The sequence below is a fragment of the Astatotilapia calliptera genome, chromosome 7, assembly GCF_964374335.1.
Source record: "Astatotilapia calliptera chromosome 7, fAstCal68.1, whole genome shotgun sequence".
NCBI classification, from domain to species: Eukaryota; Metazoa; Chordata; class Actinopteri; order Cichliformes; family Cichlidae; genus Astatotilapia; species Astatotilapia calliptera.
Genome location: NC_137428.1, coordinates 48,309,571 through 48,332,522, shown reverse-complemented (window position 1 = coordinate 48,332,522; position 22,952 = coordinate 48,309,571). Strand labels below are relative to the sequence as shown.

At 39.3% G+C, this 22,952-nt stretch overlaps 3 protein-coding genes across 3 annotated transcripts; 2 read left to right on the top strand and 1 right to left on the bottom strand.

Moving 5' to 3' along the window:
* Positions 1 to 524: 524 nt before the first annotated feature.
* Positions 525 to 3,839, top strand: LOC113027436 (DNA polymerase III PolC-type). Its single transcript, XM_026177050.2, has 3 exons — positions 525 to 801; positions 934 to 985; positions 2,991 to 3,839. The coding sequence occupies exons 2-3, from the start codon at positions 934 to 936 to the stop codon at positions 3,524 to 3,526; spliced, it is 588 nt and encodes a 195-aa protein (XP_026032835.2). The 5' UTR covers positions 525 to 801; the 3' UTR covers positions 3,527 to 3,839.
* A 756-nt stretch (positions 3,840 to 4,595) lies between these two features.
* On the top strand, positions 4,596 to 6,962 carry plex9.2 (PML-like exon 9.2). The gene is made up of 2 exons (XM_026175176.2): positions 4,596 to 4,856; positions 5,573 to 6,962. The coding sequence occupies exons 1-2, from the start codon at positions 4,784 to 4,786 to the stop codon at positions 6,220 to 6,222; spliced, it is 723 nt and encodes a 240-aa protein (XP_026030961.1). The 5' UTR covers positions 4,596 to 4,783; the 3' UTR covers positions 6,223 to 6,962.
* A 3,265-nt stretch (positions 6,963 to 10,227) lies between these two features.
* mpi (mannose phosphate isomerase) lies at positions 10,228 to 21,792 on the bottom strand. Its single transcript, XM_026175175.2, has 8 exons — positions 21,654 to 21,792; positions 20,461 to 20,588; positions 18,211 to 18,411; positions 17,799 to 17,940; positions 17,525 to 17,704; positions 15,787 to 15,960; positions 14,184 to 14,392; positions 10,228 to 11,727 (listed from the first exon to the last, which is right to left on the bottom strand). Exons 1-8 carry the CDS (start codon positions 21,667 to 21,669, stop codon positions 11,509 to 11,511), a joined length of 1,269 nt encoding a protein of 422 aa, XP_026030960.2. The 5' UTR covers positions 21,670 to 21,792; the 3' UTR covers positions 10,228 to 11,508.
* Between the last annotated feature and the right edge of the window lie 1,160 nt (positions 21,793 to 22,952).

Sequence of the window (22,952 nt, the reverse complement as noted above, 5' to 3'; positions counted from 1 at the left end):
CAAGTTACTGTTTCTGAAGGTGTCTACAAACTTTCACAGAACAGCAGAGGGGCTGTGAAAACGTTTATACTGGACTATAGGAAAATGATCAATCATGAGCATCCCTGGTTGGTAGAAGGTGGCAGCAAACGAGCGCAAGATAAAATAAAATAAAATACTTCGCAGAATATTTATAATACTGTAGAATACGTTTTTTGTTGATGTTGTTTTGCTTTTTTTGGGGGGGGGGGGGGTGTTTTTTACCGTCTTTAACAGCTTTTTAAAAACTTTTTATTTCAAATTACTTCAAAATCATTACGGTCACACTCTACTTTTTAAAGTTTCGCTTAATAGTGTAACTTTTTAAAAATATGAATTTCTTTATATTTGTATTTTGTGTCATACAGTCACTGTATTATTATTTATTCATTTATATAACATAGGCTATTCAAATCTACGGTTTGCCGTAGAACAAAAACCGTGTGTCATCTAGCGGCTCAAAAATGAAAGTGAACGAACAGCAGAGAAGTTTCCACGTTTACCGAGAAACGTGCGTGTGAGTGTGTTTCTACCGCTGGCACATTCACGGACGTTCAGAGCGGGCCGAACGAGCAGGAAGGAGACTGGTTAGAAGGAAGAAAAAAAGAGTTTCTCTTCCACTAAAATGAAAGCAGGGCGCAGTTTTAAGTTGTGAAATGTCGTGGCGGGGGTTCACCTGCTGGGCCCTCCCTGAGGAGTCCGCATAAGTACATTTATTCTCTCCAGCTGACTTCACATCTGTCACAAGGCTCAGCAGACTTACAGCAACCTGCAGGCTGCACGGTGAGTTCAATACACGCTCTCAGTGACTGACTACAGCTGTGACTGAGGAGGCAAAATTAACTTTAAAAAGGTTCCGTTTAAACACTGACTGTTGTTGTTTGTTGTTGTTTTGTTTTAATTTTTCATCTGCAGATGGCTCAAGACAGAACTGTTGTTTTCTTTGACCTGGAAACCACTGGATTAGGTACTAATCTAATAATATAACGTTTCTTGTTGTATTTTGTTTTATTTTATGTTATTTTAGATAGAGCTTTTTTGGAGTAACTTAAACCTCAGCATCACTGGATGTCAATGAAATGAAAGCAGTAGTTACATGCAGTTGCAACTCTGTGCCTTGCCTAATACTGCATTCACCAATTTACCAAAACAGAATTACAACACGCTTTAAGCACCAAAACATCACTTTATTTACTTGATAGACGGCCGCTGCTGCACTTAGTTTTTTTGTTTTAAAAAATAAATAAATAAATATTTTATGGGACAAACTTCCTAGATCAGTGATCCCCTACATTACCTTGTGTTGTTCACACATAAAAAAATGTACTGATATTATCCATCATGTCTTTCCAATCCAATCTGAAGGCTTTACCTGCCAACACACACGCGTGTGCACATCATGTAAAGCCCTTACTCTACGCGATAAGGAGGGTGGTAGTTTCTGTTTTTACTGCTGTCTAATCTAATCTTACACTTGTCAGCCTTCCGTTTCCTCAAGCTCTCTTTGAGGGATTATAAAAAGTGTCAGGCAGCTTTAAACAAAAAACAAACAAACAAAAAGCACAGAAACCACAGCTGTGCCCACGTGCTAGTATCATACATGTTCTGCATTATATGAACAGTACATTTAACATTAAATACACACTCGTGTTTCAGGACTGCATGGCTGCAGTTAATTTGAGAAAGAGTTCAGCAGATTACTCAGTGGAAACCACAGCACTGTTCAGTTAGGAAGTCAGTCAAAATTATATTTCCTGTCATCGTTGGGACATAAGACACGCCATAGATGAAACCAGATGCTGATTTCGTTTCTGTGATTTGAGCTAGCGTGGGTGTGAGAATGGCCTCATAGGCCAGGCATGTTGGTGTCACACGTCTTGGCAGGAGTCCATTAAAGAGAGGCGTGTTACTCACGTCAGTATAAGCGGGATCAGCAAACAGCCCTACCTGCAGGACAAAAAGAACAGCACGCAGAGAGCTGAAGATTAACAACAGCAGCTGATGATATTTTCATTTTCACTGTAATCTACAAATAGGGAGTGATTATCTGTTATCACTTCCTGATAACAAACATTATGTGTTTTTGTCTATTTATTTATGTTTAATACATCTACCGGCCATTTTTTAATGTTGCGTAATTCTCCAGTGGACTTGCATCCAGAAAATACAATAAGCTGTTTTCCATCATCTTCTGATTCACACTCAGTCATTTCAATCTGGAAGCAGCCCTGAAATGTGAAGGAAAAACTGTTCAGTTCACAAAATAGAAAGAAGGGTTATCCCTATCAGGCGTAACATCCTGAAAGGTGCAGAAACTATCATCCAGCACAACAAAGAGAATGTTCGAGCCCCAACTCCTGCACAAATGTATGTCTAGGCACCTCTCCCATTTGTTTGAAAACTAACCACACAAAAACTTGCATGCTCTGTAGCATCCTCAAGACTGTCTGTTTTCTAGTGCTGTGCGATACTGTAAATTTTGGTATCGATCCAATACCAAGTGGATTAAGAGCAGTATTGCCGATACCGATACCTTTAACTTATAAGGGGAGCTTATGTAGGTCAGAGCTGTGTGTCATGATTTATTAGCTGAATTATCATAAATTTGCTTATTCCTGAGTACATTTTAATGAACACCAACACAACAGTGTTGGGATTTTAACTACATACGATTGTGTTAGTATCGATCCAATACCAGTGTTGGTATCGATATTGCGATAGATCTGCCCACCAGTACTGTTTTCAGCATTTCTGTCAAGGTATCCATGTGAGTGACAGATGTTAAGAGTGGTGTAAGATTTCTCATCTAAGTCTTGACAAGGATAGAAATATTAACATTATAACCTGACAAACTATTGCTTTTAAATGGGAAGCTATCATCCTGTTCATGTTGCACTGCTTTCTGCAAAAAGACTGTTCTATTATAACTTGTGGTTATCTGTTTTTCCTTTTGTCCCGTCTTCTATTTTCAGACACCACGGTGTGTGACATCATTCAGCTCGGCGCCATCTGTGAAGACAGGATCTTTAATGTCTACATCCTCCCCCGCCAGCCTCTCACAGAGAGCGCAAAACGTGTCACGGGCTTCACCGTCAGCAACAACCGCCTCTTTCTCCACGGGGTTCCCGTGGACACCATCCCTCTTGCGGAGGCTCTCACTAATTTCATCGCCTTCCTGCGCTCCTTCCACCGTCCAGTGCTGCTGGTGGCCCACAATGCAAAGCGCTTTGATGCACCTGTGCTCACCAGGTGGCTGCAGAATTGCTCCCTCCTGCAGCAGTTCCAACAGGTGGTGTCTGGGTTCCTGGACACCTTCTTGCTTAGCAAGGACCTGTTTCGTCTGAGCAGTTACTCCCAGGAGTCCATGGTCCGGCGCTTCCTGGGAAAAAGCTACGACGCTCATAATGCTGTGGAGGATGCCAAAATGCTGCAGGAGCTGTACAAGGCCTGGAGACCTACCACATTTAGCGTCTCCAATTGTACCTTCGGGACAAAGCAAAAATATTAAATAATTTTAATAAATAAAATAAATAATGTTAAAGCTGACCTTTTATTTGCTGTTATGTTCAGGTCAGTGGAAAATAAAATGGAGTATGTGTGGTCATAAGTTATCTAGATTTAACTTATTTACTGTTAAATGTAATGTAATGTGTCACATGCAGTGCAATCTTCCTTTTCTGTTTCCCTTTGATCTCATTGATGCCTTTTTGTAGCCTCTGTGGACCAAAATGCATTGGGTCTGCAAAATATTTTGTTTAAAAAAAAAAAAAGAGCATTAGCCACATCTTTCTCAGCCTTAATAAAAGATCTGCTACTACAAAGTGTCTCTCTGTGGTTTCTAAGGTTCAACTGATTCTGTTTTATCCCAGGTTTCTATAAGAGCAGGAAATGACACCTTTAAACTGCACCGTATCCTGTCTCAGCTGACTCTTCATTTCTTGAAAACTGTAGAAGCTAGACTGCTAACAAAGAGACAGACAGACAAGCATATGGAACCGTCTTCTTCTCTAGAGGGCATAGTTGTGAACCTTGGGCTTGCTGGTTAACACCAATGATTATATCAAAGATTTATTTTATTTTATTTTTTCTAGTCAGTGGTGGAGCCCAACATAGCTTGTAATTTGTATAGATGACTTGCTATCTTTTTGTCTCTTATAGATGGGAGCATTCTACTATTCAAAATTTTTGCATGACTCACGCAGAAAAAAATCAGTATGTCAAACAAATATATCCTCCTTAGAACCAGCCTATTCATTTATGTCCTCTGTAATGGACATTTGTTTTTGGTCTATATCATTTGACTTATTTAAGCTACCCTACCAAGTCCTGATGTACAAAATAAGGACATCCTGGGGTTTCCATTGACATCTCATGTGTATGTGTGGCCTCTTTTAGCTCCAAAGAGGAAGAAATAACAAAAAAAAGTTAAATGGGAAGGTTCTTTATTTCTCGGTTTTCAGTTGCATGTTATACCTAAGCGTGCGAGTTTTTTTAGTTGTGTTTTTCATGTATCTTCATTGTATGGTCCAATATGGTCCTTTTCGTCGAGGCTTTTGTTTTGAAACTTTCAAGCTTCCGGTCGGTCACTGCGCAGGTGCTTTAAAACATGGCGGGGAAAGCTTGACAGACTCGGTGTACAGTAAAACTGTGCCGACCAAATGTAATGTTTTATCGCTAAACACTTTAGGCCAATGATGATAGTCGCTTTTGGACTTTTTTAGCTAACCTCTCCGTTGCTCTCACTAACGGAAGTTATTTATTCGTGATGCAAAAAACTGAGGAAGCTGAAGGCGCTCAACAGTCGCTGGTTTTCTTTGACCTGGAGACGACTGGACTGGGTACGGTCAAAATCTAACTTTGTTTTACGTGAGTTATTATGACCGATAAAACTGTATCATGGTGATAATGTTGTAAACTGCGGTTAAAAGTTGGAAAGACACACACGGTTGACCCACTAAGCGCACCGTGCACACATGTATGGAAGATAAATGGAGCCAAAATATTCAATAGCTCATTTGTTTGTTTGTTTTTGGTCATTTTTCTTTTCTTTAAAAGAAAAAAACAACTATTAAATAGCAGAAAATGTGCAGAACAGCATCTCTGAATGCACAACATGTTGAACCTTGAAGGCTACAGCAGCAAAAGACCACTCCTGTGAGCTAAGAACAGAAAGTTGAAGCTATAATATAGATTTGGACTGATATTTGATTATTTAAAAATCATATTCCAGTATAATGGCTGAGTTATTTATTCTTTCAAAGACAAAACACAAACAGATGTCCCTCAGGTTTATTATTTGTAGTTATTTTTTTTTACCCATTTATGCTAAGCCCATGTCTGCTGCAGGAAGCTGCACAGTGGAAAACAAACTGTGCAACATCAACAATTATTAACTTATTTGAGGGTGTTTTTTCTGTTTCTTCTTTATTTATTTTACTTTCATTTATTGGCTCTTAAAATTGCTCTTGTTTCTGCTAAAAAACAAACAAACAAAATCTTCAGGTAGTCATTTAAATTTGAAGCACATGAAAGTGTTCATGTTTTATTCCTCTAGATCCCAATTGTGAGATCGTCCAGCTGGCTGCGGTGAGTGGAGGCCACTCGCTGAACCTCTACGTCGTCCCTCGCTGTCGAATGCAGCAAGGAGCTTCCAAGGTGACTGGCTTCAAGGTTCACAGGCAGAGGCTGTACCTGCACCGGCAGCCTGTTCTCACCAACTCCCTCAGAGAGGTGCTCGTCTCCTTTATAGCTTTCCTTCAGATGCTCGGCCGCCCTCTCGTCGTCGGCCACAACATTCGCCGCTTTGATTGTGTGCTTCTGGCTCGCGCGCTAGATGAATTTGGTCTCAGAGCAGAGTTTGAGTCTTTGGTCTCAGGTTACGTTGACACTCTGCCGCTGTCACGTGAGGTGCTGAAGGACTATGGGCTGGAGAGTTTTCGACAGGAGAACTTGGTCAGGAAGCTGCTGGGCGTGAGCTACAAGGCCCATGATGCTCTGGAGGACGTGCGGGCTTTACAGGCACTGTATGATGTTCTTCGGCCCAAGCCGGAAGTGATCTGCAGGCACAGATTTACTCTGGACACCATGGACGACAAAACACCTGTCACAGTTGCCAAAGTGCACTGCAGACTACCAGGACAGCGCCCCCTGTGGGAGCACTTCAAACAGACTGTGACCGTTACGGAGGATCATAACAGAACCTGATACAATTTTAATTCATTATCTGAGACTTAAGAAATTAATATTAAAAGAAAATAAGTAAACATAATGAAAACCTGTACACTGGATATAAGGAAATAAAGCTTTATTGCACTTTTCTACAACACAACATAAGTGGTCGAGCCTTAGGCAGTGTGGGGTAAATTTTAAAATGCCTTACTCATCGTTGACCTAGCAGCTTTACTTTCATTATTATATTCAGATATTTGCTACCAGCTTTATGACAAAAGAAACTTCATATACTTAATGTTTCAATGTGTTCTATAGAAAGCTATATTCGACATTAATAAATGTGTTGCATTTCTACTCTGTTCCAGATTGTATACTCTCACATGCTCTTTTCTGCTCACTAGCATGTAAAACATTCCAATCAGAGATGCCTACACCGCCCTCCCCTCTCGCTCCTCAGGGCTGACACTGAGGTGTTCATAAGCGTGTCCTGGGTCTGACCTGCTGCCCATTCAAATATCAAGAGCATAACAGACACACCCTTCTCTTAAGGCTTTGATCTTTCCAGGGAGGCTGTGGAGAACATCATCAGGTCACCCCAGTCTGCTACACATTTGCCACTCTATGACATTGTGTTATAACAAACATTTCTATGATATAATAGAAATACTTGCTACAATACAGTACTGTCACACGGGGGGGGGGGGCTGTAAAAGTCTGTGTGTGTTGTTCATGTTCATGCAGAGGCAGGAAATAAAAAACAAGTTCAGACCGTACAGTTAACAGAACCTGGCTTTATTAAACCGTTTTTACATACATGTTCTCTGCAGTACCATGCTACAGCATCACCACATTCAAAAATACTCAACCATGCCCTAACTACAGACATATTCTAGTAAATGTTCCCATAAAAGGTTAAAGAAAACAATGCAAACTGTATTTGAAAGTCATTAGTTTACAGTAAGGAAAAAAAGAGCCACAAACTTCAGGTGTCCAGTATTCAAATGAAAATGTGACTTACAGCAAGATCGGCAACAAAAAGGTGCGTGATCATTAAATCAGAAGTTACATTAAATACAGTACTCCACAAAACAAAGATAACATGAAAACATGGCAAACAAGAGATGATTCGTTAACAGTGTTTTGAGCTACAGAAGGATGATTTGAGGTAATCAAGAAAAGTGATCTAAAAATAACTTCACATCCTTCTTAATACTCTTCTTTTTTTTTAAAAAAACAACAGTAAACAAGTAAAGGTTTACCGCATCTGCACTGGGGACAATCAACCTACATCACAAGCGTGATAATAAAGCATTAACACGGCTTCACTCACTCTGAAAAACGTGTTCAGTGGTAGGTTGGCAGGCTGATAGAGGACCTATCATTGAATATTTGAGTTGAGAGCCTATAAAAACTACTACGAGAAGAAAGTGCACATCATTATTGAGTGAATTCAGATCGACCCTGGTACTAGAACCGGAAAGTTACACAGAAGTTTGCACCATTACCGAAATAATCTACTATTACTACTGCACCAACATGTTGTAAAGTGGTCACCAAAAGAGATTATATTTTAGGAAAAGAAACCTGTTTAGCTATTATAATAAACATGTAAAACCATTTACTTCATATGTATCGCCACGTGCTGATTAATCGTTACAAACAACAGTCAAAAAATCTCTCCAATACAATAAGGTATAAAATTCAATGCAGCATTTTGTTGTACAACTGTACAAAAAGACAAAAAAATCTTTTAAAGGTACTTTTTGTAATTAAACTGCAGCAAATGTTAACTAAAACCTTTATCACCAGGGGGCAGTATTTCACCAGTAAATGCCTTTGTACAAACTGTTCTAATGGCTTGCCTGGTTAAACAAAGGTTACGCTGATACACCATCTTGTGGTACAAATTGGTATTACACAAAATTGCCGTCCAGCCCTGGTTAAGGTTCTCTTTATATTTCTTCAACAAAAAAATATATCAGTGTTTTGGATGTAAAGTCATGCCGATCAATTGTTTACATTCTGCTGAAAGCTTCATTTAAATTTAAAAGGTGTTAAAAACACTTTCAAAACAGAGGAAATTACAATAAGTACCTTAAAGCAGGTTTAGATAATTGTTAGTTGACAAACAAGATGTTTGACTCGGTATGCATTTATGATTCTCGAGGTGTAACAATTCTCCCAAACTACAAGGTTCATACCTTTTTTTTTTTTTTTTGCATTCACACCAAAGACAAAGTGAAGTATTGCCGTGAGTTATTTGCGTGAATTCATGCACATTGAAAACTGCTGAATGAGGTATTTACAGCTGCTTTCTTTTTTCCCCAAGATGCTGCCACAGCGGATGGATCTGAGTTTTTGATTTGGCACAGTTTTTATGCCAGATACCCTTCCTAATGTAACACTTCAAGTTACTACGCTACTAACAGCTAACAGGACAATGAGGAGTACAACCAATAGCTGGAAACATGTCAGAGTGATTTCAAAATTTGAAAATGGTGTAAAAATCCATTAGGTTGCATGAGTTCCCTCACTTTTTTCCGCAAAGTGAAGTTTACCCGTTCAGCTCTATATACCCTCAGACAGTCTCAATGCCCGTCCTGTCCGACAGCTTCAGCTGTTGTCCCAAAAACATTTGATTCCCCAAGAAGAAAGTGTCCAGTGTATTAAAAGTGGTTCTCTTTGCTGACGATACAAACATTTTTTGCTCCGGTGATGAACTGCAGAATTTATTGGAGGATATGACTAATGAAATAAGTAAAGTGAAGTTCTGGCTTGATAAAAATAAATTATCATTAAATTTGAATAAATCTAAACTTATGTTATTTGGAAATAGTAGTTTAAATACAAATGCAAAGATTCAAATAAATGGTGTTGATATTGAAATAGTCAGTGAAAATAAATTTCTGGGGGTAATAATAGATGAAAAACTTAACTGGAGAGCTCACGTAAGATATATTCATTCCAAAGTATCACGAAGCATTGCAGTACTAAACAAGGCAAAGCAGGTATTCGACAGAACATCACTTCATATTCTATACTGTTCACTGGTTTCACCATACTTACGCTATTGTGCAGAGGTCTGGGGCAATAACTATAAAACCACATTACATTCACTTTTTACTCTTCAAAAAAAAGCAATTCGAATCATCCACAATGCAGGTTATAGGGAACATACAAACTCACTATTTTTGCAGTCTGAAATATTGAAAATTGACGATATAGTGAAATTCCAAACAGCACAAATTCTATTCAAAGCAAAAAATAAAGAACTGCCAGGTAATATTCAGAGTATGTTTTTTTTGAAAGAAGGAAGTTATAATTTAAGGGGTTTTTGTAACTTCAAAACAATGAAGGTACGTACTACAAGAAAAGGCTTTTGTGTTTCTGTTCATGGAGTGAAACTATGGAACAGTCTGAATATGGAATTAAAGCAATGTCCAAACATAAAACTGTTCAAAAAGAGTTATAAAAATATGATCTTCTCGAACGATAAAGACAAGGAAAATATTGAAATTAAGTGAATGTCTCTATTTAAAAACAAACAAACAAACAAAAAACTCATGATGTGATATTATAGTATAAAGTATATCAGAAATCTGTTCGCTATTTTTATTACAAATTATATCAGTAAGGAAGCTGACTAAATATTAACTGATAATTTATGGCAAAGGGGTGGGATTAAATAAGTGTGTACTTCTTCCCACTCCCTTTCAACATGTAAATTAATCAGAACGGGTTTTTTTGTATGTAATTTGCATAGTATTTTTTTCTCTCTTATTTTCTTTTCTAAATGTACTTGTATATTGTTCACATGTTGAAATAAATTACCAATCAAATCAATCAAATCAGTGCAAAAGTTCTTTGATACATCCAGATTAGCACAATGCAAAACGTACTCCCACCTGTTATGGGTGACTGAACAAACTCTTCAAATCAACAGTTAACTTGCATCCAATTAAAGCACTAATTAAAGTCTGCACTTCTAGTACTTCTGGACTTTATGTATAGTCGACAAATAGCAGGCGTCCCTGCTTGTTACTTGAACAATCTTTATTACATCTTTCATAAAGTTAGCATGCTTTAACTGCTCTACGTGAATCCCAGAGTACCTACATGACACAGTATGGTGGACGTTTGTATCATGGTTTCGGTCTCAGAATTGTTACACCCCTACATGGTTGCCACATCGTCATGCTTTATGGGACAGAGATGGAAATGGCTCTTCATGCCCGCTTCTTATTTATTTTTATTCATTCATTTTTAATACTCATGAGTTTTCACCACTTTGACGGGATGTTTCCAGACTGTAAAACATGCGCTGGTAACAGAAGCAGTAACACTCAGCAGGCTTAGCTTCACTGTGATTGGTTTGTAGCACTGATATAGTAATCACAGAAGGTGCTCTGGAGAGTGCTACTGCTCTAAAACATGCACAGGCATCTCAGTATCACACTTTGTACTTTTTAATGTTTTTCTTTTACTTTCTTTTTTTTTTTTTGCCTAAAATTAAGTTTGAAAGGTGGATATTCTCCAGTTTGAGCTAAAGTTAAAATGACAACACTGATCCTGGAACGCAGTAGCTGGCATATAAAACAGATGTGCTTTGTTGTCCTTAACAGGTTGGTTGTCTGGCTGTTCAAAGCACTGAGTGGTGGTGAAGTGTACAACAGTAAACATCAGCCCCACAATGCTGTTTAGTTCATTACAGCTAGTGTGTGTCACCTTCATAATTCAGGGTATAAAATAACATGCAGGAAAAAAATTGAGAAATTAACTGTACTTGATGTTTTTTTCCAGTTATCACCAATATTTTTACAATCCACCTTCAGCTAATTGAAAACTTTTAAACATGTTGGATGTTCTTCACTTGTCCTGGGACGGCAGATGTTCAGATTTCTATTTTTGAGCAAACTAAGGACCTTAAACACCAAAACAGCAACTAAACAGACATATTTTACTTTTTATTCTGCCCTCTATCCAGCACCTATAAAGAATTTTGGATGTGCAGATCTTCTGTGTTTTATGAGTACTTGCACACACGAAAAGGGTAAGAACCAATAAATCCATCAGCATTGGATTAAAACTGGAGTTTAAAGCTAGAGAAGAGTGCTGGAGGTGGCAGAGAGGGCACATGTTACATTTTAGGGGTTAAAGGGGAGCAGCAGGTACCGATGAGGCTCCTTTAGCTTCTATACTATCTTGTAAAAAGTGCACGAGTCATCGAGCTCAGGTAAAACACAAGGACAAACCTCGACACTTCAAATCACAAATACAAACAAACAGGTAGTATGAGCTTTAACGACCACAGACCCACAACTACAGAAGGCAGCAGGCTCGAAAAAGGGTCATCCCCGACTGCGAGGTGATGTGTAGAGAGACGCTCTCGTTGGCCGAGACGAACAGGACGCTGCCCCGCGTCAGTGTGAGGTCGGAGAGAGCAGCAGGCGAGGTTCCCGTGGCTTCACCTTCAATGACCAGGAGGATGCTGGCGCTGTCGACTGGAGAAATATTGTACTGCTTCACTGAGGCTGGGATCTGCAGGATGGAAGGGTGACAATGAGTCGGTATTTAAAACAAACATTAAAAAACGAAAGAAAACATTCGAGACTTTCTGTTTAAAGGTGGTGCTTGCAATAGTCCAATGACAGTTTGGATGTCAATCAAAGATGTGTATTTTTAACAGTATTAAAATCACAGGTGTTGTAATAACATCAATAATGGTTTATCATTAACTAAAGGTAGGTATGAAAAACCATTTTGCTGAACTGGAATCAAATAAAATCTAGACACATGAAAAAGTAAAATGACACATATACACTCACCAGACAGTTAACTACACATGTTAAACTGCTTCTTATCTAATCAGTCACATGTCGGCACCTCATTGTACTTAGGGATGTAGATATGGTTAAGAAGACTGATCATCAACGGGGGGAAGAAAGGTGATTTAAGCGATTCCTTACTTTTACTTTACTGTCTGTAATTGGGACCTAACTTCCTGAAATCAGTGAAGTTTAGCATGAGTATTCATTGATCTTTGCTAAACCTTTCATGCATGAATTATGACAACCTCAATCAGGATTTTTTTCCTTCATCTTTAGGCATGAAAAGATGAATAAAAATACTTAAGAAAAAATCCTGATTGAGGTTGTCATAATTCATGCATGACAGGGTTAAATAACAATAATTACAATGAAACACATCATACATCTATAGTCACACTAAGCGACCAGTGGATGGCAGGGTATGGAGTGACACATCAGTGTCCAATGTATTGGTTTATGTGCAAGTATACCATCAACACTGACCCAAATACAAGAAAACAGCCTTTGCATAGCTGTCCACTGTAGTGACCACTATGCGTGAAAGGGTTAATTTGGTCAGATTGTTAGAGTCACATAACTGTGACTCAGCTGCCTTCAAAAAGTGTTGTGTTTGTATTGCACGATTAATTTGCAACTCCTTAAATCAAACCCCTAAAACGAATACTGAAACTAGTAAAAACTAAAGTGAAACTAAGCAGTTTTACAAAAACTAAACTCAAATAATAAAAGCCACTTTGGAAAATACATGAAAATAGAAGAAACTCTAATTTCTTTCAAATTTGTTTTCGCACTCTATCAGTTGAACAAACTACGTGTCAAAGCGTCACAAAGGCAGACTGATGGAAGGAAGGTTTCTATAATATCAACTCAGAGTGCACATGGGTTGAGAGTAAAAGTTTAACTTTTTAAAAACACAAAACACAATATGCCAAATATTACATTTTAAACTAAATTCTAAAAAAAATTAAAAACAACAAAAAAAACTGGTTATTATATACACTGATCAGATATAACATTATGACCACCTGCCTAACTTCTGTGTTGGTCCCCGTATTGCTGCCAAAACAGCCCGGACCCATCGAGGCATGAACCCCACTAGACCTCTGAAAATGTGCTGCTGTATCTGTACCAAGATGTTAGCAATATATCCTTTAAGTCCTGTAAGTTGCAAAGGGGGCCTTCATGGATTCTTTTGTCAAGCACATCCCACAGAATGACTGGATTTAGATCTGGGGGCTTTGGAGGCCAAGTCAACACCTCAAACTCATTGCTGTGGTCCAACCATTTTTTGCTTTGTGGCAGGGAGCATCATGCTGCTGAAAGAGGCCACAGTCAGCAGAGAATGCTGTTTCTATCAAATGCTGTACACATCAAAGTAACATCCACATGGATGGCAGGACCCAAGGTTTCCCAGCAGAACATTCCCCAAAGCGTCACACTCCACCAGCTTGCCTTCTTCCCATTATGTATCCTGGTGCCAGGTGTTCCCCAGGTAAGCAACTCACACACACCTGACCATCCACGTGATGTAAAAGAAAATAAAACATGATTCATCAGACCAGACCACTGCTTCCATTGCTCCTTGGTCCACTTCTGATGCAGATCAGCATGGACACCCTGACCGGTCTGCTGTTATGCAGCCACATACACAACAAACTGTGATGCTCTGTGTATTCTGATGTCTTTCTATGAGAACCAGCATCAACCTTTTCAGCAGTTTGAGCTACAGTTACTCATCTGTTGGATCAGACCACACGGGCCAGCCTTCACTCACATGCATCAATGAGCCTTAGTTGTCCATGACCCCGTCGCTTATTCAGCACTGTTCTTTCTTTGGGCCACTTCTGATAGATACTGACCACTGCAGATGGGGAACAGCCCACAGGAGCTGCAGAGATCCTCTGACCCAGTCATCTAGCCATCACTCCTTTTCAAACTCACTTACAGCCTTGAGGACAAAATGTTCACTATCTCCCTAATATATCAAACCCACTAACAGAAGCCTTGATAAAGAGACAATCCGCATTATTCACTTTAACTAGCAGCGGTCACAGTGTTATGTCTAATTTGTATATAATGTCAATATATCACGTAAAGTTAGTTGTTTTTTTTCTCAAATGACAAGGTTTTATTTTAAAGATGAGATCAACTATACAATTTTCTAACCTGTATCCTCATGACAGTGAAGTCTGGCACGGGCGGGTTGTATATGGACACGCAGGGGTCAGAGGGGTCCTGAAGACACGGGAAGATTTTCGAGGAGGCGGGGGCGGGGCTGTAGTTCAGCATCTCACAGAGCGTGTTAACATCGATGTATTTGGGTGTCAGTCCGGCCCTCACAGTGTTGTCTGAGCAGGCCATGCACTCAATACAGTCTAGATGGGTGCATAAATAGAAAATCAAATATTAAAATCAATTCCCAGAAAATCCTGCAATGTTAAACAGATTCAGATGCTTTCATGTGGGCGAACAACAGAACAGGGCAATTTTCCAGAGATAAAGATGAGCTGAACACATCATCAACACATCTCATAGCCGGATTGCATTTTATTCTGCTGAGACAGCTGCTAAAAAAGACACTGCGGTAAATCAGTGCTTCACAGACTGCTGAGTTCACAGAGAAGCTCTTGTGTATGCTTCATGTTTCAAAGAAGATGACACCAAAGCTCGACATTTCTGGTAAAAAAAAAAAAAAAAAAAAGGCTGGCTCTCAGCATTTTGCAGTTTGCTCCCAGTGGATGAGACAGTTTTACTAGCTTCCACGTCATCTGCTGAAAATAACTAAATCGATGTATTTAACATCAACTCATCTAAGGAATCAAATAATACACACAGAATTTACTGGAGTTGGCTACTTGGTTATGTTAGTGACACCCAAAACATTATTTATTCTGCCTACTATTTTCTCCTCCTCCCAAGAGACAGACACCATTTACTGTTTACTGTCAGACAAACACCACTTTTTGTGAAAGTTCATTAGCTGCTGGCAGACCACGTCCTGTCTTGTGTTTCCCTACCTGCAGACTGATTAGTTCACTCCTGTGGCAGTCTTTGATATAATTTAGTTGGACAGATTCCAGTTTAAACATCTCTGACTGTACAACAACATGTATTCTGCTCTGTCACAAGCTTTTTAGTATACTTCAGGGTTCTTCAGTGTAAAATAATAAAAATGCACAATCCTCCTTTAAAAACTCCCTGTGTATTAATCTGTAGCTGAACGTAGTTCAATATTTGAGTAGCATTTTCTCAAAACTACAGAGGCCTGCAGTTTTGAGACTTTATGATCTATACTTTAAGATTTGTGGTAGAGATGCAGTGGACGTGACGTTGAGAGTAACAGAAGATGGATAAAAACATTGTTCATTTTTATGATTGGGATTAAAGACCTAGCGCTTCTATGACATAATAGCTCATCCAGTTTATTCACCTTCACAATTTACAGGTTATTGACTGTAAAATGACAAATGTGATCCATTAGGTGATGAGTGTGTTGTAAGCTTGACTAAAATTCTGACCAATACTGTAGAGAAGTGAGTCTTGTGGACAGACAGAAGCCAGTCTTGGCATAGTCAAATTGGTCGTTCAGACAGAAAAGCCTAAGCTGCTAAATAATCCCATACTAGCTCTTAAAAGCCATATCTGCTGCTCTGTTATGCAGAAGAACTGCAGCGACGCTGGAAAGTCAACAGTTTCAGTCACGCTCACTCAACTGAATCTGGAGCTCTATTGTACTAGAATCTTATAAATGTAAATGCTATCTACTGACCTCCATAAAGGTAAGCGTGAGGCTCATTGGCTCCCAGGAACATGGCCTGGCCTGGATTCAGGACCACATGATTGAGGAAGTAGATTGAGAAGCAGCCAATGTCTCCAGGGTACTGAGAGTGGAGACGGAGCAACAGGTCACCACTGATGCCTGACGTGTCCTTTCCAGCTGCAGCTGCAAGGATCACAAACATCCCGAGGTAGGACTGTGTTAGCAAAACATAAGATCAAACTGAGCTCTTATTTTTCTCTGTGTTTTAAAGTCATTTTTGAATAATTGCAGAATGGTCGACTTTGCTGCCAGATGCTAACACTGCTAGGTGTTGAACGCACAGCACCGTTCCCCTGATGTGAACTCAGGGCAACACAATCACAGCTGGACCCTACCCTTTCACTGTAGCTATTTATTCTAACACAAATACCCTCAAAACATTATTTATACTTCAGCAATTATGTTTTAGTAAATGCTTCAAGTTAGCGGATACCACACTTTTTCAGGTCTTACATACTTTTTCAATTCAATTCAGTTTATGTAGTGCTAAATCAAATGCCTCAAGTCAAATGCTTGCTCATAGGAGCAAGCACTTGGCAACAGTGGGAAAGAAAAACTCCCCTTTAACAGGAAGAAACCTCCAGCAGAATCAGGCTCAGGGAGGGACGGCCATCTGCCCCGACTGCCTGAGGGAGTCAAGATTAAAAATATCATCACTAGCTAATGAGAAACCTTCCTATCCAATGCCAGTATACAACAGAATCACACAAAGGTTTCTTAGCCTTTATAATTTTAGTAATTACTCCAATCTGACACACAGATTCGATCTTCAACATGTAGGTCCTGGTTAAAATGTGGGCAGAACTACAAAGTCTAAGGAGCTTGCAAAGAAAAGCGTCTGGACTTCTTTAAGTTGCTTGAAGACGTTTCACCTCTCATCCGAGAAGCTTCTTCAGTTCTAGGGTCAAATGGTGGAGAGTCCCAGATTTAAACCCAGTGGGAGTTTCCCCCCAAAGAGGGACAAAAGGACCCCCTGATGATCCTTTACCTAATCACATGAGCCAAGGTGTGAAAACGGGTGTGGGTCACCATCAACCAGGGTTTCGGGTGAGCTCATTGTGAAACCTAGCCCCACCCTATCATGTGATTTCCTGAGGTCAGATGGCCCAGGGTCCCTTTTTCCCTCCTTGGGGGGAAACTCCCACGGGGTTTAAATCCGGGACTCTCCACCATTTGACCCTAGAACTGAAGAAGCTTCTCGGATGAGAGGTGAAACGTCTTCAAGCAACCTAAAGAAGTCCAGACGCTTTTCTTTCCAAGCTCCTTAGACTACGATGACATGGATGACTGAGAACCTTCACAGACCCAGAACTACAAACATAACAGTAGATAGCTGTAAGCTGTGTATACAAGAACATACATTTAAAATTGCGCATTAAGAGATTAGTTTTAAAAATTATCCTTGGCTATAAAAACAAATACTGCAAATCAGACTTTGACTCTGCAATGTCAATGTTTTTTTTTTAAATTTAATATAGTATAGATCTTTTAAAGAATCTACAATTGTAAATTAATCTCTTTTTAATAAACTGTTTTCAAAATATTTTTTTTGCCTTCAGTGGCCTTGATTAAATTTTTGTGTAATTTACATTAAAACTGCCTCAGAAATGTGTAATAGTTAAACGACACATATCTACATACACATCATGAAACCTGTTGACGATCATTTAAAAAAATTAATTCTCACCGTCTTCCGTGACCCTTTTCACCAGCTCGTTGAGGTTCTCTACCACCACCTTCTTCTCCCAATCCATCATCCTGGTGAAGCACCTCTTCAGCGCCTGGCTCGTACGGTCTGCATCTCCCACGCCGCCCCGCAGCTCTTGTGCTGCCCCGTGACCCACCAGAGTGTGGAACTCTGGGACCTCTGACAAATAAACACACACAGATTAATTTTGTTTTATGACCATTTGAAGCAGAGTACATGTTTTTTGGTTTGACACAAAAAATCCAAAACTCACTTTCAAGAAATTCCAGGATCTCTTCCACTGGTCTGAAGCCACAGAGGCCTTCGAAGCGGGTGAGAGCAATGGCCATCTCCGGTTTGTGGTTGGTGTCTGGGTAGTGCTCCGGAAACTGAGTGTGTAGTCGAGTGGCTAATTCCTGACCAAAACATTATAGAAAAAAAACATGCGTTTTCATACACATACAAAGGAAAAAAGTATGTCCTTGATCCTAAAAAACTTGAAAATATAATGAGTTTAGTATCACTACATGCTATACAAGTAGATTTGAGTAATGCTTTCTCCTGATAAATCATTTAATAAAGCAGCTGACATTTGCCTCCACCCATAAACTTCAGCCAGTTCACAATGATGAGCCAGCTTCAGCAGAACTTGAACTCTGAGCAGGTGTGGGAGTCCGTGTACTCACCTTGTTGGGGTGGGCTTGTATTGACAGAGCCGTGTTGACCGAGAGAACTTTGAAGAGGAAAGGCAGCTGACCCTGGAAGGTGTCTTTCACCTTTGAGCCCAGACATGCAGGGAAGTGGGCGATCCACTGGCCCAGGGTGGTCTGTGCAATCCTGTTGTCCTTAATCTGGGCGTCACCTTTTGGATGAGCGCCCATCCACAGCTGGAGAAAACAGCACAGCTTTCAGCTGAATAACAGCTCATACTTTATTTACTTTATTTAGAAATATTCCTGTTGGTGTTGCAGCAAGAGGTTCCAAAAGTGGGCACACTTTACATTTCCTAAGTACTAAATCTTAATAATAAAAACCACAGTTTTGTAGCTCTCCTTATTTTCTTTTTATCTGCCTTGAAACTTTCTAAAAAACCTATGAGAGGCCCCAGATGTCTTGCTGACTGAGAGAAAAGCCTGCGATTATACATGGACCCAATTAATCCAATACTCCAAACCATGGTCATTTATAGCGAGTGAAAAGGAAGGAATCCAAACTATGAGAGTGTAATCTACGGGATCAGAGCGCTATTCCAGTTTGTAAATAAAGGACAAGCTCTATCAAAGTCACGTGTCAGTGAGCAAACAGATGATCCAAAAACTAGACACCTACACTGTACTTCCTGACTTCATATCAAATTTGACAGCACACTAAGGTTGAATAGTGTTTTTATATTTAATCAGGCTACCTCCAGAGTTTCCATTTGGAATCAATGACGTTTTTATGGAGTCTTTTATTCACAGCATGGTTGTTTAATAGATTGTCTGCTGGGGGAATTTGTTTTCTATTGCTTGTTAAGCTGTGCCTAAAACCACTGAATGAAGCACAAACTGTGTGTTGTATGGAATATATCACAGAATGGGTGTGTAATGATTCAGAGATTTAGAAAATCAAATATAGTTGGATTTGATTATAATTTGATTCTAAATCTTTTTTACACTGGTTCTAGAACACAAAACACACTGAGAATACCTGTTCAACCAGTACAATTAATTTCACTTTGATCCATGACTAACTGAATTGGTTTCCACATCTTGTTTATCAAGCTGTGTAGCTTTAAAGTTTAAATGGACTCTAATGTGTAAATAACTGGAATTAAATGATTATTTTTACTGCTAAATAACCAGATTAATAACTTTCTACAACATATCTTGCAATCTTGCATACTTATATAGTATATTTATATGTTCTTGGTTCTCAGTGAGAACCATTTGATAACATCTCTGCAGTAGGTGGCTCAGATAGGGATCATTTTCTGTGGAAAAAAAAAAAAAGAAAAGTCATACAACCCGTGAAATGCCCCCTTTAGATTGGTCAGGTGGTGCCAAGACCACCCCTTTTATGCGAACGGGCAGGGGAATGCCTGGGATAATTTAGCCAGTTAACTAGTTTTGCGTGAATGTTTATTCATATTAGAGGCCCAGGTCTGAAACGTAAAGCCTTAGGTACCTTAAATCTGCGTTATTTTTACTAGCCACCAGGGGGCAATGGCTGTGACTATAACAGGAAGTCTGTGGGGAAAAAAGCAACAGCTGTGGGAAGAATTATGGTGACAAGTCCCTTAAAAAGAACAAAACAAAATAAAACACCAAAAGTCAGTTAAACAAAAAGACATGTCACATAATGTGTTGATCAAAGTCATCCTTCTGAAAATGTGTACAACCAAGGGATGTGGTCCACAGTACGTGAAAATATCAGCACTATCGTAACCTGAACTAATGACCTTTATGACAAACACTGCAAAGCTGTTGTGGCTAAATAAAGACAGACTTATTAAAGGCATTGCACAGCACCGAGCCTGTGCCAAGACAGCCTAGGACACGACTGCATTTAAAACCAAAATGATTACGTTATCTTTGCTTGGCTGAGGAGTTGTGTATCATTAACGGTAACATAAGACTACAGAGCTAAATTCAAATGTTAAAGATCCCTCATTGCTGACAGTAAGTGTAAATAAGCTCAAACGACTCAAGCGTAGCTATCTCAAGAAATGGTAGTCCTACAATTCTATTCAAACCTATTCCAGAAAACCAGAGTGAAAACCAAGTTTCCAGCTCTGTTCCAGCAAAGTGGTCTCAGGTTTTCAGAAAACCTGAAAACATTAAGTTTCTTTAACTTTTAAGAATGAATCACATGCATGCTTGTACATTTTCAATACTGAGTGTTAAATGTTCACTACCCTCCCTCCAACAGGTACCCCAAATATCTCTGGGCCTTACCTCTGCATAAGGTTTATCAGCCTCTACGACAGCAAGTGCATCTCCGCCAATCACCAGCTTGGCCACCTCGCTGTCCAGTCCAACCTTGCCCCATGCATAATTTTGCACAGCACAGGTCAGGGGAAACACTGAGGAGGAAACATTTAATGTGCAATAAGTGTATAAATATTACAAAAAACAAAAAAAACAAAAACATACAGTGAGTTACAAAACTCTAGTATGAGCCTCTTTAATGTTCTACTGACAGGTGCATATGCACACAGCAGCCAGTTTATCAGCAGCAGAACTGAGACAATAACACATTAGGCTTCCATCTTCACACACAGTGAGACCCATGTCGAGCTTTTAATGGTGATAGCTGTACTGCTCTAAGATCATTCAAACAACAAGCTATCTTTAAATATCATCAGAAGCTCATGGTAATAATTGTTTTTTGTGCCCACGATCCAGTAATCCTTTATAATGCAATACCAATCATCAGAAAAAACCTGCGTTAAAGTCATCTATAAAAATATTAAAATGCATTAGATTTATGTAGGTACAGGAAAATCGCCTCTACCTTACACCTCATAGTTTTACTTATTAGGCTCTTTGTTGTGTTATATTCGGCTTTTTATATGATGTTAATTTATTTAATAACACTTTTTATTGAGTTGATTGATTTAAATAATATATCTTTACCTCATTACCTCTCTTTCTGTCTTATCACAGTTTGAACTAAACAAGTTTCACTGGATTTCTAATAACTACCTGCTTCGCTAAACCAGTAAGACAAGCGGAACGGATTGCTGGGGGTACATTTTTAATCAGAACACCGGGCAGCTGACGGTGCAGCCTTCACAGGACAGAAACACACAGTAAGCAGCTTTACGTTTGGCAGGCTCTGTTTGCCGGTTTCAGACAAATGTAGCTGAAAGTAAAGGTTTTATATGCGGTAGGGAAAAAATACTAAACTCCATCTTTGTGGCTGAGGTGCTAACAGCACAGTGAAAAGGACAGTGAGCCACACGTAAAGCAATCAAAACGCCGGCTGAAACAATGAGGTGGTTTTTCGGGTAACGCCGAGCCTCCCGTCATATTACCGAGCAGCACCGGACATCACGCAGCGTAAACAAACATCTGCTGTTAGCTAGCTGAGTATGTATCTGTAAAAGAGATCATTTCAGACAGTTTAAAAGGAGTAAATCTCTCACCTCTCACTTCCTCCATGTCTGCGACGTCGACTGACGGCTGCTGGTGACGTCACGACGGACGTGGCAGATGTTTTTTTTTTTAATTTGAATAATTCAACTGAATAATTTCATCTTTTTACCCACAGAGATAATTGCTTGGAAAAGAACAAAGCAAAAAATTAAAACTAAACGCCACAGATTGTTTGTTTGTTTTAATATTTATTCGACCATAACTGGTCACAGGGCATTCTGGACATGCCCTACGAGGACATCCGACAGTTAGGACCAACCCAAAATGGAAAGAAAATAAAACAACAAGAACAATATACATATAAACATATATATCTATAGATATATCTATAGCTATATAGAGAGAGTGTGTGAGTGTGTGTGTTCTTTTTATAATAAGTAAATTAAAGTTGAACTAAAAGAGTATGGAGTTTTTTATGCATTAAAACTTTTCATACATATGAGATTTTTACAGAAGTCTTCTCTTATATATATTTTTTCTATAAATACATTACACATTTTTCAGAAAATTTAATGAGCCAGCTATGAAACGAACTACGAGTGGAAATGTGGTTGGTCCAAATGACATACCTGTGGAGGTATGGAGATGTTGTCTTACTGACCAGATTGGTTGACACAATCTTGGAGAATGAGAGGATGCCTGAAGAAAGGAGGTGAAGTGCACTGATATGAATTTTCAAGAACAAGGGTGATGTGCAAACTGTAACTACAGAAGGATGCGAAAAAGAGGAAGACCTCAGAGAAGATTCATGGATTTAGCAAAGGAAGAAATGCAGAGGCATCCACAGGATTCACAAATAGTTTATTAATACTTTATTATTATTGTTGTTGTTGTTGTTGTCATTATTAGTTTAGTAATCAGTTTGTTGGGTAAATAAGATTGTGGGGGTTTTTAATAACAAAAACTCAAATAACATCTACAATATAAGCCATGGACTCATATCAACATCGTTATGCTCAATGCAATGCTCAGGATTTTCTCCAAGTCTGTTGTGGCCAGAGCTATCCTCTACACTGTTGCATGCTGGGGCAGCAGGTTGAGGGGCTGCTGATGCCAACAGACTCAATACACTGATCTGCAAGGCCAGCAATGTTGTGGGGATGGAGGTGGACTCTCTTAAGGTGGTGACGGAGAGGCGAATGTTGTCCAAGATAAAGACAATGTTGGATAATTCCTCCCACCCACTCCATGACATGCTGGCTAGCCACAGGAGCACGTTCAGTGAGAGACTGAGATTACCAAAAAGCACCACTGAACGACACAGGAAATCATTCCTGTCTGTGGCCATC